Below are 17,866 nucleotides of genomic sequence, written 5' to 3'. Positions count from 1 at the left end.
AAGAAAATATCTAAAAAAAAAAAAACAGTGTATTTCTGTGTTCACCTTTCAAGTAATGACTGTCTTTGGTCTTTTTGACTAGGGAGAATCTGTCTTATACAATCCAAAATAACCAAACAGAAAACAGAGGATGCTTTTTTTCTGATGTTATGCATAAATATGTCTACATAAAGGACTGTTCTAGAAAGAAGATGACTCTTCAGTTATTTTGGAATGTATGTCTTGATCTCATTAAGCCTCAGATTTTCCAATGTTAGGATTACAGGAATGTGACACCATGCCTGGCTTCTTAACTATTATTTCTCTCAAGTTTTGGGGAAAGGTGATAGTAGTAATGACTTCACAGTGATGAAGGAATGGACAGGATTACTTGCTTTTCAATAGGGGAAAGATAGTACAAATAGCTATATCATGTGCTTTGAAAGTGTTCTATATGGGAAGAAATCTGTTTTTATCAATCAGTCTTAGATGTCTGCCTCCTACACCCAAACAAAGCTTTTGGTGGCAGAAAAACATCTCAAACTAGTCATGATTTAGGGCAAAAACAAGCCTTTAAAGAAAAAGAACAAAACTGCGTGCTGACAGCTTGTCAAGACCATACCCTAAGAACTTCATCCTCTGTCAGTCCACAATCAATGTCTGAACCAAGAGGACTGATGTTGTCCAGACCTTGGGATTTTCTGTCAAAAGCTTTTGTGAGAGGCACATGAGTATACATGGGCAAACAGCAGCTGTCAAAGTGATTTGTTCTGTTTTTCTCTATACCTTTCTGCATTAAATCAATTCAGGAGACAAATGGGTTTTCAAATTTCCTTTACTGTTGGAAAGCTGGTAAGAGGAGTCTTAAATGCACATATCCTTGTGATATTAACGTACCTGTAGCATGCCTCGGCCGTTGCCTTCTATGGTACCCTCGTAAGTGACATGTAAGCGTGTCAGGGGTTTTTCACATCTACAATGTAGAAGGTATTTTCTTAGATAAGTAATGTTTAACACATAAATCTGAAAATACAAATAACTATGAAACAAACAAAGGAAACCATCAAAATCTAAAGCCAGAAATAAACGTTAACATTCCTTGGGTTGATCCTCTCAATTTTCACTAAAGCATGCATATAAGCATTAAAATGAGGCAGAAAATTATTCTCCCCTGCACAATATTAATAGTTAAAAAATTTCTCAGGATATAAAAAATGAAATTTTATTATGCTAGAGTCTGCAATCTAATATAGAAAATCTGACGATTACCTGCAGGGTTCGTAAATGGGCTCTATTTTCACTAGTTTGATACCTAGTGCTTAGGAAGAGGTGCCAGTGGAATTCTGATCTATAGAATTTTTACATTAACACTGTTGATGAATAAACCTAGCAAGTGTAACTAAGTAGTCAGCACAATTTTTTTCTTTCATAAACTATAGATACTGAGATATTGGCCTGTTATATATCAGGTTGATAATTTTTCATTGCATGAACAACATTTGAAGATGACATTAGTTCCTTAGTAGCTTCCAATAGCTCTCCAATTGCCTATTGACTAAAAAGACTTAAGCTACATTGGGATATGTCAGAGATGAGACCCAAGCTAACTTAAAGAGGTCATTCATAATGTTTTAGGAGTAGGTGGTGAACAAACACACAAACAAAATAAACACATCCACCCACACTAACATCCACCCACACTAACACATACACACACACACACAATTTAGAAATACTATTTATTGCTGAGATTCACTAATGTCCAAATTTTGACCTCACAAATATTTGTGGCTAAACTCTAGTCTAACTGATAGATTAGTTTAATGTAAGATTCTTTAATACAACTTCTTTTTTCTTTCTTTAATACAACTTCTATTCTAAAGCCTTTATTTGGATCAACTCATTTAATTATCAGAATAACCTCCACTTGATAGAAAGAAAATAAAAATACAGAAAGCATTTAATTGATTTATTCAAGCTAGTAAAATAAAAAGCAGTACAGATTTGAACCCAAGTGGCTTCTCATTGATTGAAACCATTAATAGTATATCATGTTTTTAGAAAACATCATATAATCTTTTGTATAAGTCTATAGGTTTTATTGTGTAATAGCAGCTTTATTACATATATTTTGTGTGTGTGTGTGTGTGTGTGTGTGCGCGCGCGTGCGCACACATGCCCAAGTGCCACAATATTTGTGTACAGATTACAGTACAACTTATGGAAGTTGGTTCTTTCCTTAACTCCTGTGAGTTCTGGGAATGGAACTAAACTAGGCTGCTTTTTTTTTAAACTTCCCTTTCATGGCCCTAATATCCCAGTCATTTTCTTCAGAGGTAACACTGCCTATGAGGATATAACTGAAAAGACAAAGAGGCATGATCCAGAAACCTGTGAACTGTATCAATCAGGAAATACTATGATTGGCAACATTTCTCCAAAACTGAACTTGGTAACCATGTATACCAGTCTCACTGTAATTAGGAAAAGGGTTGATAGATCCTTTAACTTCCTAGTAGTTCTCCACGTTTAGTCTCTGAAAATACCTTCTGCTCGTGCCACAAGAATCAAAGACATAGACTATGGCTCTCTGTGGTTAACTATGCCTGGGTAGGGTACCTGCTAAGAATCAAACGGCTAACTGGAACATGGCAGAAACAGATTCAGGAAAGGGCCTGCGAAGTCCAGTTCTTGATAGTACTGGCAATCCTTATCTCTCTTCCATCCTCCCTCTGTAAATGCACTTTCCTGGTTCTATGGAGTCTGGGAGACTGAATTTAATGACACTCCCCAACTCACTCATGAAGCAGCTAAATGGTACCAAACTGGGTTCTGCCTATCATAGTTAAAGGGCAATCAGTGTCACATAGAGCTTGTTGTTGTATTCCTTTCACAAAGCAGCCACGCTATAGCCTGCATTTCCACGAGTCCTTTCTCTACAACATAGTGCCTTTACATTAGTGCCAGGCTAGTGAGCACTGTGAAGTTATCTAGAAAAAGACTGTATCCCTTCACTCCTGTATCTCAGCACTGAAGACAAGCAAAGAAAAGCAAAGCTCTCTACTCCAGACTGGACAGGAGACACAGTAAATGTTTAGTTCTAGACACCACATTTTAAGAGGAACCAATGAAATCAAGGTATATCAAAGAGGAGTTTATGATCTAAAACAAGTTAGTACAGACTTGTGTCAATCTTAGAAGTAGAGACCAAGAAAGCATTTTTAAGGTTGAGAAAAGGTCAAAGAACTTTACAAATCAGGTTCACTAATTTTAGTGTCAGGAAAAAAAAAAAAGAACAGGGGAAGGGACTTACAAAAGACAGATGATTGTGGTGAAATGCAGTGTCAGATACATAGTCGCTGATAATGGGGTGGACAGAGTTAGATTAATGAATGTACCATCAATGAGCCTGTCAGGTCTCCATCATTGAAAGGATGGTGGTGTCACTGACATCCTGGGGGTTCTTTGCCTTCTCACCTCCACTCGCCATGGTTCTGTATACACCTGTCCTGGCTCAGGCCCTCTGCATACTCACGCTGCTTTCTTCTACCCACTGCTCTCTACTAAGAATCATTTCAATCACACACTCGGTCTTCTGAAGTTCTTCTTTCACCTCACAAATAACCATCTCTAATGACCAAAGTATCACCTAAGCAGACAGGTCCTTTCAGGTTAACTAGCATAGAAATCATTCTTCTTTATCGCTAACTATGAACAAAATTACAAACTATTAAAAGTATTTAAAATGAGAGACATTTCTTAACATGAAATCATACCTTTCTCTGTATTTAAAAAGCTGGCCCATTTTCTTTAATCATTGGAAATTTGCTCTAGATTAGGAAATGTATTTTCTATTTCACAGTATTAAACATCTTACAAATATGGATTGAATCAAACTGGCTATTATTCTGTTCAGAATTACCAGATAAAACATACATATTTAAAAAAAAAAAACATAGTAAGTGAGGAATCCACAAAATCTGTCAATTGTGCACACACACACACACACACACACACACACACACAAATCAAACCTCAAAATTCTTGACATGCCAATTATAAAACATAGTAAAAGACATTCTTCCTTGCACTGTCCTCTAGAAGACAATCCATTAGAATATAAACCTCAGCTGTACAAGGAGCCAGGGAGAGCACTGATGTCCACTCAGCAGCAGTACCCTCACACAGAAACCTCGATGCTAGACAGAATGCACCTCAGAAGGCTCAGCAAAGTCAGAGGATGAGACTCTTATTTAAAAGACATGTGCTAACAATAGCACATGGATGAGTTCTGTATAGGAGGAAATTCCTTGGATGTAGGACAATTAGAGACTGAAACCTATCTTCCTAAGAGCTATAAAAGAGAATCCTCCCATAATCAAACAGACCTTGCAATTCTAAGGTTGATGGTTATTTTTATCATTACCTTTCCCATTCTGGAAAATCTTCAAGACTCTGTCTTGTAAATGTCACCAATCCAGTAGGCTCTACAGAAATAATAAAAGAAAAGACACATATACATAAAGTATTAATTTTTAACTTAAATATACTCAACAAAAGAATATGGCTAACAACACCTACAAAAATAAGGAGAATCAGGCAAAGTGGCAAATGTGTATGAGCACAGACCTGGGGGAGAAGAGAATCAGAAGTTCAAATTTGCTTTGTCTCTCTTCTTCACCTGCTTGCCTTGTGGGACTGAGCAACTGCTACATCCTTGGACTTTCATTCACAGCTGCTGCTGACCATTGTTGGGAGTTGGACTACAGACTAAGTCAGCCTTAAAAAGACAGAATTCTATTCTAGATTTTCTCTCCAGTGACTTTCTAAGGCAGAACCAGCTGGGAGGCTCAGGCCCCAGAAGCCTGGGATAGGATCATTTCTACCTCCACCTACAACTAGGATACACAGCAGATCCACAACCCTCTGCACACCTTTCCCTCAAGCAGAGAGCTTCTCTCCAAGGAACCCTGCTCTGACCCCGGGTCTCAGGTGGGACCAGCTGGGAGGCACAGGCCACAGAAGCTGTAGCCTTCACTCATCCACCTGCACCCAGGAGGGAAGGCTGATCCACAGCCCTCTGCAAATGGGTCCTACGAGGGTAGAGCTGATCTCCCAGAAGTGCTGACACAGGCTTACAGACCCAAAGGAGGAACAAGCTCCAGCCAGAGACATCAAAAACATCTAACACCAGAGATTAACAGAAGGCTAAAGGCAAATGCAAGAATCTTACCAACAGAAACCAAGACTACTTGGCATGATCAGAACCTAGTACTCCTACCACAGCAAGCCTGGATATCCCAAAACACTAGAAAAGCAAGATTTGGAACTAAAATCATATCTCATGATGGTGATAGAGGAATTTAAGAAGGGCATGAATAACCCCCTTAAAGAAATACAGGAAAACACAAGTAAATGAGTGCAAGCCCGTAAAGAGGAAACACAAAAATCCCTTAAAGAATTACAGGAAAGCACAAGCAAACAGGTGAAGGAATTGAACAAAACCATCCAGGACCTAAAAATGGAAGTAGAAACAATTAAGAAATCACAAAGAGAGACAACTCTGGAGATAGAAAACCTTGGAAAGAAGCCAGGAGCCATAGATGCAAGCATCACCAACAGAATACAAAAGATAGAAGAGAGAATCTCAGGTGCAGAAGATAACATAGAAAACATTGACACAACAGTCAAAGAAAAGACAAAATGCAAAAAGCTCCTAACCTAAAACATCCAGTAAATCCAGGACACAATGAGAAGACCAAACCAAAGGATAACACATATAGAAGAGAGTGAAGATTCCCAACTTAAAGGGCCAGTAAGTATCTTCAACAAAATTATAGAAAAAAAACTTCCCTAACCTAAAAAAAGTAATGCCCATGAACACACAAGAAGCCTACAGAACTCCAAATAGTTTGGACTAGGAAAGAAATTCCTCCCACCACATAACAGTCAAAACACCAAATACACAAAACAAAGAAAGAATATTAAAAGCAGTTAGGGAAAAAGGTCAAGTAACATATAAAAGCAGACCTATCAGAATTATACCAGACTTCTCGCCAGAGACTATGAAAGTCAGAAGATCCTGGGCTGATGTCATATAGACCCTAAGAGAACACAAATGCCAGCCCAGGATACTATACCCAGCAAAACTCTCAATTGTCATAGATGGAGAAACCAAAGTATTCCATAACAAAACCAAATTTACACAGTATATTTCCACAAATCCAGCCCTTCAAAACACAATAAATGGAAAACTCCAACACAACGTGCAAAACTACATCCTTGAAAAAGCAAGAAAGTAATCTTTCAATAAAACTAAAAGAAGATAGCCACATGAACAGAATTTCAACTTTAACAACAAAAATAACAGGAAGCAACAATTACTTTTCCTTAATATCTATTAATATCAATGGACTCAATTCCCCAATAAAAAGACATAGGCTATCAGATCCAGTACGTAAACAGGAAACCCACCTCAGTGACAAAGACAGACACTACCTCAGAATAAAAGGCTGGAAAACAATTTTCCAAGAAAATGGTCCCAAGAAACAAGCTGGTGTAGTCATTCTAATATCGAATAAAATTGACTGTCAACCTAAATTGATCAAAAAAGATAAGGAGGGACACCTCATACTCCTCAAAGGTAAGATCTACCAAGACGAACTCTCAATTCTGAACCTCTATGCTTCAAATGCAAGGGCATCTACATTCATAAAAGAAACTTTACTAAAGCTCAAAGCACACCTCAACACTGCAATCTCTCAAATGGACAGATCAAAGAAACAGAAACTAAACAAAGACACAGTGAGACTAACAGAAGTTATAAAACAAATGGATTTAACAGATATCTATAGAACTTTTTATCCTAAAACAAAAGGATATACCTTCTTCTTAGCACCTCATGGTACCTTCTCCAAAACTTGAATATATAATCGGTCACAAATCAAGCCTCAACAGATACGAGAAGATTGAAATAATTCCTTGCAACCTATCAGATCACACGGACTAAGGCTGCTTCCTCAATAGTAACATAAACAATAGAAAGCCCACATACACTTGGAAGCTTAACAACACTCTACTCAATGATAACCTGGTCAAGGAAGAAATAAAGAAAGAAACTAAAGACTTTCTAGAGTTTAATGAAAATGAAGCTACAACATACACAAACTTATGGGACACAAAAGCAGGAAAAATCATAGCTCTAAGTGCCTCGAAAAAGAAACTGGAGAGAACATACACCAGCAATTTGACAGCACATCTGAAAGCTCTAGAACAAAAAGAAGCATTCACCCAAGAGTCCACAGCAGGAAATAATCAAACTCAGGGCTGAAATCAACCAAATGGAAACAAAAAGAACTATACAAAGAATCAACCAAACCAGGAGCTGGCTCTTTGAGAAAATCAACAAAATAGATAAATCCTTAGCACGACTAACTAGAGGGCACAGAGACAGTATCCTAATTAATAAGATCAGAAATGAAAAGGGAGACATAACAACAGAAACTGAGGAAATCCAAAAAAATCATCAGATCCTACTACAAAAGCCTATACTCAACAAAACTGGAAAACCTTAATGAAATGGACAGTTTTCTAGGCAGATACCAGGTATCAAAGTGAAATCGATCAGATCGATGATCTAAACAGTCCCATATCTGCTAATAAAATAGAAACAGTCACTAATAGTCTCCCAACCAAAAAAAGCCCAGGACCAGATGAGTTTAGTGCAGAGTTTTATCAAACCTTCAAAGAAGACCTAATATCAATACTCCGCAAACTATCCCACAAAATAGAAACAGAAGGTACTATATCCAATTTGTTCGATGAAGCTAAAATTACTCTGATACCTAAACCACACAAAGACCTAACAAAGAAAGAAAACTTCAAACCAATTTCCCTTACGAATATCAATGCAAAAATACTCAATAAAATTCTTTCAAACCGAATCCAAGAACACATCAAAACAATCATCCATCATGATCAAGTAGGCTTCATCCCAGGTGTGCAGGGATGGTTCAGTATACGGAAATTCATCAATGTAATCCACTACATAAACAAACTCAAAGAAAAAAAATCATATGATCATCTCATTAGATGCTGAGAAAGCATTTGACAAAATTCAACATCCCTTCATGATAAAATCTTGGAAAGATCAGGAATTCAAGGCCCATACCTAAACACAGTAAAAAGCAATATACAGCAAACCAGTAGCCAATGTCAAACTAAATGGAAAGAAACTGAAGCAATCCCACTAAAATCAGGGACTAGACAAGGCTGCCCACTCTCTCCCTACCTATTCAATATTGTACTTGAAGTCCTAGCCAGAGCAATTAGACAACAAAAGGAAATCAATGGGATACGAACTGAAAAGGAAGAAGTCAAATTATCACTATTTGCTGATGATATGATAGTATACTTAAGTGGCCCCAAAAATTCCACCAGAGAACTCCTAAACCTGATAAACAACTTCTGCAAAGTAGCCGGATATAAAATTAACTCAAGCAAATCATAGGCCTTCCTCTACACAAAGGATAAATAGTCTGAGAAAGAAATTAGGGAAACAACATCCTTCACAATAGTCACAAATAATAGTCACAATACAATTTTTCATTGTGTCCCCTTGGTGTGACTCTAACTTAGCAAGTAAAAGATATGTATGATGAGAACTTCAAGTCTCTGAAGAAGGAAATTGAAGAAGATATCAGGATATGGAACTCTTATACTCATGGATTGGCAGGATTAATATAGTAAAAATGGCCATCTTGCCGAAAGCAATCTACAGATTCAATGCAATCCCTTTCAAAATTCCAACTCAATTCCTAACAGACTTAGAAAGAGCAATTTGCAAATTCATCTGGAATAACAAAAAACCTAGGATAGCTAAAACTATTCTCAATAATAAAAGAACCTCTGGTGGAATCACCATCCCAGACCTTAAGCTGTACTACAGAGCAATTGTGATAAAAGCTACATGGTATTGGTACAGTGACAGACAGGTGGATCAATGGAATAGAACTGAAGACCCAGAAACAAACCCACACACCTATGGTCACCTGATCATTGACAAAGGAGCTAAAACCATCCAGTGGAAAAAAGACAGCATTTTCAACAAATGGTGCTGGCTCAACTGGTAGTTAGCATGTAGAAGAATGCAAATTGATCCACTCCTATCTCCTTGTACAAAGCTCAAGTCCAAGTGGATCAAGGACTTCCACATAAAACCAGATACACTGAAGCTAATAGAAAAGAAAGTGGGGAAGGGCCTTGAGCACGTGGGCACAGGGGAAAATTTCCTGAAGAGAACACCAATAGCTCATGCTCTAAGATCAAGAATTGACAAATGGGACCTCATAAAACTACAAAGCTTCTGTAAGGCAAAGGACATTGTTAATAGGACAAAATGGCAACCAACAGATTGGGAAAAGATCCTTACCAATCCTACAGATGATAGAGGGCTATATCCAATATGTACAAAGAACTCAAGCAGTTAGACTCCAGAGAATCAAATAACCCTATTAAAAATGGGGTACAGAGCTAAACAAAGAATTCTCAACTGAGGAATATCGAATGGCTGAGAAGCACCTAAAGAAGTGCTCAACATTCTTAGTCATCAGGGAATGCAAATCAAAACAACTCTGAGATTCCACCTCACACCAGTCAGAATGGCTAAAATCAAAAACTCAGGTGACAGCAGATGCTGGCAAGGTTGTGGAGAAAGAGGAGCACTCCTTCATTGCTGGTGGGATTACAAGCTGATACAACCACTCTGGAAATCAGCTTGGCAGTTCCTCAGGAAACTGGACATAGTATTACCAGAGGACCCAGCTATACCACTCCTGGGCATACACCCAGAAAAGGCTCCAACATATAATAAGGACACATGCTCCACTATGTTCATTGCAGGCTTATTTATAGTAGCCAGAAACTGGAAACAACCCAAATGTCCCTAAACAGGGAATGGATACAGAAAATGTGGTACATCTACACGATGGAGTACTAACTACTCAGCTATTAAAAACAATTAATTTATGAAATTCTTAGGGAAATGGATGGATCTAGAGAATTATCATCCTGAGTGAGGTAATCCAATCACAAAAGAACACACATAGCATGTACTCTCTGATAAGTGAATATTAGCCCAGAAGCTCAGAATACCCAAAATATAATCCACAAACCACAAGAAACTCAAAAAGGAAGACCAAAGTATGGATGTTTCGTTCCTTCTTAGAAGGGGGAACAAAATACCCATCTAAGGAGTTGCAGAGACAAAGGATGGAACAGAGACTGAAAGAACAACAATCCAGAGACTGCTCCACCTAAGAATCCTTCCCATATTCAATCATCAAACCCAGACACTATTGTGGATGCCGGCAAGTCCTGGATGACAGGAGCCTGATATAGCTGTCTCCTGAGAGGCTCTGCCAGTGCCCAACTAATACAGAAGTAGAGACTCACAGCCATCCATTAGACTGAGTACAGGGTCCCCAATGAAGGAGTTAGAGAAAGGACCCAAGGAGCTGAAGAGTTTGCAGCCTCTTAGGACGAACAACAATATGAACTAACTAGTACCCTCAGAGCTCCCAGGGTCTAAACTATCAACAAAGAGTACACATGGTGGGACTAATGGCTCCAGCAGCATATGTAGCAGAGGATGGCATAGTTGGTCATCAATGGGAGGAGAGGCCCTTGGCCCTGTGAAGGTTCTATGCCCCAGTGTAGGGGAATGCCAGGGCCAGGAAGCAGAAGAGGGTGGGTTGGTGAGCAGAGGAAAGGGGGAGGAAACAGGTTTTTTGATTGTTTGTTTTGTTTTTGTTTTTTTGTTTTTTTTTTCCCGGGGGGGTAACCAGGAGAGGAAATATCATTTGAAATGTAAATATAGAAAATATCTAATTAAAAAAATAAAAGAAGTTCAAATTCATTTTTAGATGATGTTCATTCTGAGACATACAGAATTTGCTGATGGAGAGTCTTTGGATACAGAGGATCAGCTGTACATCAAGATCATGACTAAAAATGCTACCGTCTTAACATTAGGATCTCCTTCTATAAAACAATAATCTCTCACAAAAGAAAACTACAGATAACAGTACAATAGTATGACTTGAGAACTGGGAGTTTTTGGTGATGTTTTAAAAAACTGAAAAGTTGGTTTAGTATAAACAACAAATACAAGACTGAATTCCAGTTTACAGACTTCAAAGAAAAAACTTAACCCTATACTCAAAAACTTGTCAACACATTTATGTGCTTTATGGTGAAGTAAAATGTATTAAGACTTAAAAACTAATTTGTGGGCATGTCATTTTAGAGCATGTCAATGACTTACATTTTAGTCAATAGCTCTGCTCAGATAAACAGGCACTTTACCAGAGGAGAAATCACTGTATTAATAAATGTAATTAAGGGAATTACTTTTAAAATTAAAAATTAAAAGAATTTAGGGAAAAATTTTTTAAATAAACAATAAACTTAAAAGGATTAAAATTAAATATCAGCAAGACAGTCAACAATTTTGGAGAAAAAAATTTCTGGCTAGATTTACTGTTTTTTGTTTGATTGGTTTCTTTTTCCCCAGTAAAAAGCAAAAAATAAGTCATCTAGCCAGAAGAAATTTGTCTGCTTCAGACCAAAGAAGAACAAACTAAAAGGCTGATGCCACGTCTGCTTCCTTCTGCAGGGGAAAGGCTCTTAAGCATAAGAAAGCGATGTCAGAAACTATTAGTGGTGACTGTTGAGTCCAACAAAAGCTCAGCATAGACAATTCTGCATTTCTTTACTCCCAGTAACATACAAAACAACTCAAATGTTACAGACGGCAGTGGCATTAGAACCAGGACTTCTTGTTAACACAGATCTTAAAATAGTGTTTAGATTTTTAAAGACAAATGCACAGAGAGACTAAGAGAAATTGATAAACACCACAGGCAAAACAAGAAGGTGGGAAAGGCATGGCTCTGCAATAAACAGCAATACAGCGCCTTGAGAGCATGGCTGAGTTACCATGCTTTAAATAGTTAACCTGTAAGATTCTTTATTTCTAAGCTATATACAATAATTCCGAAGACTATTGTATCTTGTAGTCCCAAAGTCCTCATCATGAATATTAAATGCATAGTTTAAGAAGTAGGTCCTGCTAGAATTATGTCTTATCTATTCTAAAGCTATAGGTTTTGTTTTTGTTTTTTCATATATTAAGTTTCTGAAACGAGCATATTATTTTACAGTGGCTATCAAGGCATAGTCTGGATTAAAACAGAACTTTCCCAAAAAAGATTAGCATGTGCCTTTATATTCAACTTGAGGCACCACTGACTTAAGATTGGATTCAATTCAGTTGCAGGCCTTTGCAGATCACGTTGGTGGTAGGATTCCAGACTTGGCACTTAAAATTTATGGTTCAAATTCTTAGAGATTTTCCCACTCCTCTATCTAGGATTACAGTTGAGATGTACAAGTTTCCAATGTTTCTTTTCTGCACAGCCAGAATGATTTCTTATTTATCCTAGTGTGCCAGCTTACCTGTAACAGTCACCACTTCTGTGTATCTCCTCCTTCTTAGAGACACAGTATGATGGAACTTCCTGGCATAGAAGGGAGTTTAAGGCATTATGGGACTTTAAATTGATTTCTGAAGTCTCTGTACAGCCGACTCCAGAACCTTTAGCACAAGCCTCTCATTTCCCTTCAGAGCTTTTCTTTCAGCCACTGGGGTCATATCAAGACCTACAGTAACCCCACACTGTATTTTTGCAAAGAAGTAAATTACTATGCAGAAGGGGAGGAGCAAAAAGAAACATTTTTTTTGTTGTTGTTGTTTTTGTTTTTTTGAGACAAGAGTTTCTCTGTGTAGTCCTGGCTGTCCTGGAACTCTGTAGACCAGGCTGGCCTTGAACTTAGAAATCCACCTGCCTCTGCCTCCCAAGTGCTGGGATTAATGGTGTGCGCCATCACTGCCCAGCACATTTTTTATTTATATAAATTTATCTATGCATAATTTATTTCTTCACTCCAAGTCCCAAGGCTTATGATTTATACATTACTAGAGGGTTTATATATTTCTGGTTAAACAAACAAAAGCTTTTACATTTTTCCTTAAAATAAATGAAGTCTTAAAACTTAGAAAAGCAAATTAACTTTTAGAAAAGAAATATACGATTTGATAATCAGACTAGAAAAGTCAGCTTTCAATTACTTATTTATATCTAAAACATGTTAGTAAAAATAATTAGTAGCTTTATACTACACTGAATTACACAATTGTAATTCTAACACTTAGAGGTAGGAACAGGAGGACTCTGAGTTTAAAGTTAGCCTGTGCTACACAATGAGATACTACCTCAACAAAGAGTTATATTTCTGTGTACGTGTATATGAATATGCACCTATGTGTATATGTGCACATGTGTGTGTATGTTCATTAATATATTTGTGTTTATGTATGTAAGCCAGAGAATATAAGGATATTCCTCAGGCACTGCCAACTACTATTCATTCATTCATTCATTCATTCTTTAATTCTTTTGTGCATTCATTCATGGACTTGTTCATTTGTTTGTTTGTCTGTCTGTTTAAGACAGGGTCTCTCACTGGCCTATAGGTTAGGTTGGCCAGAGAACATAGGGAATAGCCTGTCTCTGTCTCCAATGCAGGGATGACAAGTACCTGCCACCACTCTGGCTTTTTATCCACCTGGGCAATAGGGAACCAAGGTAAGGCCCTTGCCAGCCTTTTACAAATATTCCAGCCCTAAGGTCCCATTTTAAGCAAATGACTGCAAATTCTACTTTAATTGTGTTTTTACAAGCCTGGGTAATCCTACATCTTCTTTAACATTTCAGTACAGTATGCAAAACTAAGTAAGCTATAAATACTAATTATTAAGAAAGAATATGGTTTTCCCTTAAACATTGTACATAAAGGGGTAAATGATCTTAGAATGACTTCAAGATGTGATTTAAGACAGTCCCACAAGCTGGAGGGCTAGAAAGGAAGAAAGCTCATTTCACTTGACCAGAATAGACCCAAGTAACTCTGCAAATCTGGTTTTCTTTATCTTATAAGAAAGTCTACTCTTGTTAAGAGTTAACATAGTAAGCATGTTTCCTCTTGTTCAGTATCCCAACGACCCTGTAGAGTAATTACAGCTGCACTTCTATCTCACAGATGAGAATCTGCTTCGGAGAAAGTAAAGCAGTAAGGGCCCACAGAGGAAGAGATATATGTATACTCAGTCTCACCATAGATGTGTGGGTCAGTTTTTGTTGTCAACTTTGACACAAATAGAGCCACCCCGAAAGAAGGAATTTTAGTTGGGGAATTGTCCAGATCAAATTTGTCTGTGAGAAACTACCTTGTTTAGTGACTGACTGGGAGGGCCAGGCCTACTCCAGGCAGTACCATTCTTGAGCATGCGGGCTGGGCTGTTTAAGACACCAAGCCAGTAGCAATCAACAACAGTTCCCGATTCTGCTTGGATTTCCCTAGTGAGGACCTGTGACCTGAAGTATAAGTTAAAATAACCTCCTCCCTAGGTTGCCTTTTATTTTGGTGTTTATCACTGTTATAGAGATCAAAGTAGGACAGTAGGGCAGGAAAGAAAAGAATGAAAATTAAAAAAAAATGATTTGATCTACAAAAATTACGTTAGTAATACTTCTTTGTTTTTTTTTTTAAGATTTATTTATTTATTTAATGTGTATGAGTACACCGTAGCTGTACAGATGGCTGTGGGCCATCATGTAGCTGCTGGGAATTGAACTCAGGATAGCCCTGCTCAAAGCACCAGAAGAGGGCGTCAGATCTCATTACGGATGGTTGTGAGCCACCATGTGGTTGCTGGGATCCGAACTCAGGACCTTCGGAAGAACAGTCAGTGCTCTTACCCGCTGAGCCATCTCGCCAGCCCTGCTAATGCTTCTTTAAATAAAAAAGCATCTTAAATGTACTTTCTGGTCATTGCAATCTCCTTTGAAAGTCGTTTTGAGTCACAACAAACTTTGGGTATGTATTTCAAAGTACATAGGTCTAATTTTGGATATTACAGTACACATTTATGTCTATACATAAACAGTATAAAATCTAGAATATTATATTAAGTTGTTATTGTCAAAATAAGTTTAAGCAAGCAATTATACTTCAAAATACAAAATATAACCCAGGTTATTTGATATGAATTTTCACCATCAGCAAGAAAAATTAGAGTTATGAGTGAAAGGAATTTACTTTTCTCTGTGACTCTTCGAAAGTAGCAGAAGAGTGTTTTCAGTTTCTCTGGTTTCCTTGATGAACGTCCTTCAAACAACCTGAAAGAGGTCAAAAGAAAAAGGGTTAAAATGCCTTTGTGATTCACAAACACCAAGTCTCTGTTGAATTCCTGCAGAAGGCAGTCCTGGAACTCTGGAGAGCCAGAAAGCCAACAAGGAGTCAAAGGGCATGTAGAAAAAAGTCGACCTGGTTGTAAACAGGCTCCTCCATAACCGCTGAGCTGGCGGCAATGCTGCTCTTCTTCCGCCTATTCCTCCAGGTACATAGCACTGTCTTGTCCTCAGGGTCAATTAAGGCCACAGTTAATGTCTTTATGGCAAGTACTACTTATAATGCATAATATTACTAAGCAGTTATGCAACTAAACAAATGGCATCTCAGAAAAACTGTCATCCTCAGTGTCTGCAATAAAGTAAGGTAAGTATGAGAGTCAAGTCCCAGACACCTCTGACAAGACACTGGGAACAGGATGAGTAGTCTCTGGTAATTAAACAGATTCTGTTCTGGACTGGATGTTTCTGTCTTCCCAATATTCCTGTGTTGAATTCAAAATCCCCAACAAGGCTCTATTTGGAAATAAGGCCTGTATGCAGTGGGAAAGGCTGAGTTAGATGAGAAGAGTCCAAATCCTACAGTCTTAGGGTCCTTAGAAGAAGAGACAGCAAGCGAGACAGGGAGAAGACAAGACATGAAGAACCCTCACCTCAAACTGAACCACCAGCATCTTGATGTGGTATGTCTAACTCCCAAACTGTCAAAATATAAACCTCGCTGTTTGACCCACGAGCCTGTGATGTTTTGCTATAGCATTCTGAGTTAACACAAATCCTTTGCTTGGCAACAAAACCCAAGCCTTTGCTGTGCTGCAGTGTCCAGCAACCCTGATTTGCAAGGTTTAATTTTGTTTTCTTTGTAATGGCATGGTATTGTTATTGCTAACATGTAATTCAATTTATCTGAAGGAAAACACAGGGCTTTAGAAGCATAAGACCTGAGTAAGTAGTTCATTATGAGATTTCACACAAAAGCACACTTTTGGGCATAAGATCTAGCTTTCCAAAGGCATTTAAAAAGCATGTGAAGATTCAGTGGCTATAAATAATGAAGATTCTCTGCCCCTAGTCATACATTCTGCCTTTACATCCAGAAAGCCTTCAAGTCAAAGTCTTCTTTAGTAAGTGGTAAAATGGGTGCCATTTTTCATGATTAGAACAATCTTATGTAAGAGTATAGAAAGGGGCAAGGCAATTCACAAAAAACCCTACAAAAAGGAAAGGAAATACAGCAAGGGATTCTATCTAGAAGATTCTGAATTCAGAGTCAGTTTCTGGAGAAACAATTTGTATGATCATCACCTAAAAGAAATACCAGTACTGTACAGTATTTTAACCTAACATATGCTCTACTTTAAAAAATAGTTTAAAAGTACTTACAAGGTAACTTTTACTCATTGCAGATTTGTTGTTCTAAAACACTTAACTCAAATATGCCTATATCTAACTGGCATCTAAAAAAGAGACTGTAAAAGTGAGGGTTTCAGCTTGATTTCTTCTGTAATATGTTAATTAGAACAGTCTGTTTAAATAAAAATGACAGTGCAAATGAAGATGTCACATGGCAGTTTAATTAAACATCCTGTACTAATAAATACAATTTACTAAATGAATACCTTGGCCTTATGCAAAATCCCTCTCTAAAACTACTACTTAATAGAAAAAAAGGAGTATAAGTAGAGAACACAGCACTGTCTTTTTTTTCTTTAGGGATAAACAGAAGTACTATACAATTCAACTAAGGGGGGAGGTCTTTAATATGACTATCATGGAAAGAGGAAAAAATGACTATTGTCCTTAATGTATAATTCCCCCAAAGGAAAAATGTCCCCTGTATGGTCAGCTACTTGTAAAATCACATAAAACCCTCATATTTCATAACCATAATCGCAGAGAACTAACCTTAGGAGCTCCCTGGGATAAGACGCTTATTATCCTGGCAACATGTAATTTTCTAAAACATTATATGGTTAGCATTATCACTACAAATGAGTGTAACATTTTATTTTACAAACTTAAATCTTAAAGATACAGAGCAGAGCTGGGCATGGTAGTGCATGGTAGTGCATGGTAGTTCATCCTAGCATTTAGGATGGCATGAAGATCAAAGAGTTCAAGGTTAACCTCAGCTAGTGAGTTAAAGGCTAGTTTGAGCTACATGGCATCGTCTCAACCATCTAATCACCCAAGCAAAATATTCCCAAGTCTAAGTCTTAGTGGTATAAATCAAACAGTTCCTGAATGTATTACATTGATTTACTATTCCAAGATCAATTTCAAATTGCTGTGTAACCAAATAAGCTTTCTGAGATTATTTTTAAATATAAATGTCAGTTTCTTTTTTTAAAAAATATTGTTCTTTGTGTGCACACATGTACAACTGCACAAATGTCACAGTGCATGTGTAGGGGTCAGAGGACAACTTCTGGAAGCCAGGTCTTTCCATCTAGCACGGATACAGGGGGTGGAATTCAGATAGAAGGATTATGTGACAAGTACCTTTTTTGCTGAGTCATCCCATCAGCCCATTCTCACCATCATCATGGTCCTCCTCCTCCTTCATATATAGCCCT

General features: G+C 37.7%; 1 protein-coding gene across 4 annotated transcripts in view; it reads right to left on the bottom strand.

Annotated features, from left to right (window-relative positions):
* Parg (poly(ADP-ribose) glycohydrolase) overlaps positions 1-17,866 on the bottom strand; it is a 114,747-nt gene that overhangs the window by 42,220 nt on the left and 54,661 nt on the right. For all 4 annotated transcript variants that reach the window (XR_004116266.1, XM_031362024.1, XM_031362025.1 and 1 more), the window contains 3 exons: positions 15,199-15,278; positions 4,406-4,466; positions 877-952 (listed from right to left, as the gene is read on the bottom strand). Coding sequence is in view for 3 of the 4 variants with exons in the window: in XM_031362024.1 (XP_031217884.1) it covers positions 877-952; positions 4,406-4,466; positions 15,199-15,278 (217 nt within the window). In the remaining variant the exon portion in view is untranslated. The remainder of the gene's footprint in view (positions 1-876; positions 953-4,405; positions 4,467-15,198; positions 15,279-17,866) is intronic.

This window comes from Mastomys coucha, unplaced genomic scaffold (assembly GCF_008632895.1).
Source record: "Mastomys coucha isolate ucsf_1 unplaced genomic scaffold, UCSF_Mcou_1 pScaffold9, whole genome shotgun sequence".
NCBI lineage: Eukaryota > Metazoa > Chordata > Mammalia > Rodentia > Muridae > Mastomys > Mastomys coucha.
Note: the sequence above shows the minus strand (reverse complement) of the source record. Positions and strands in the feature narration are given on the sequence as shown.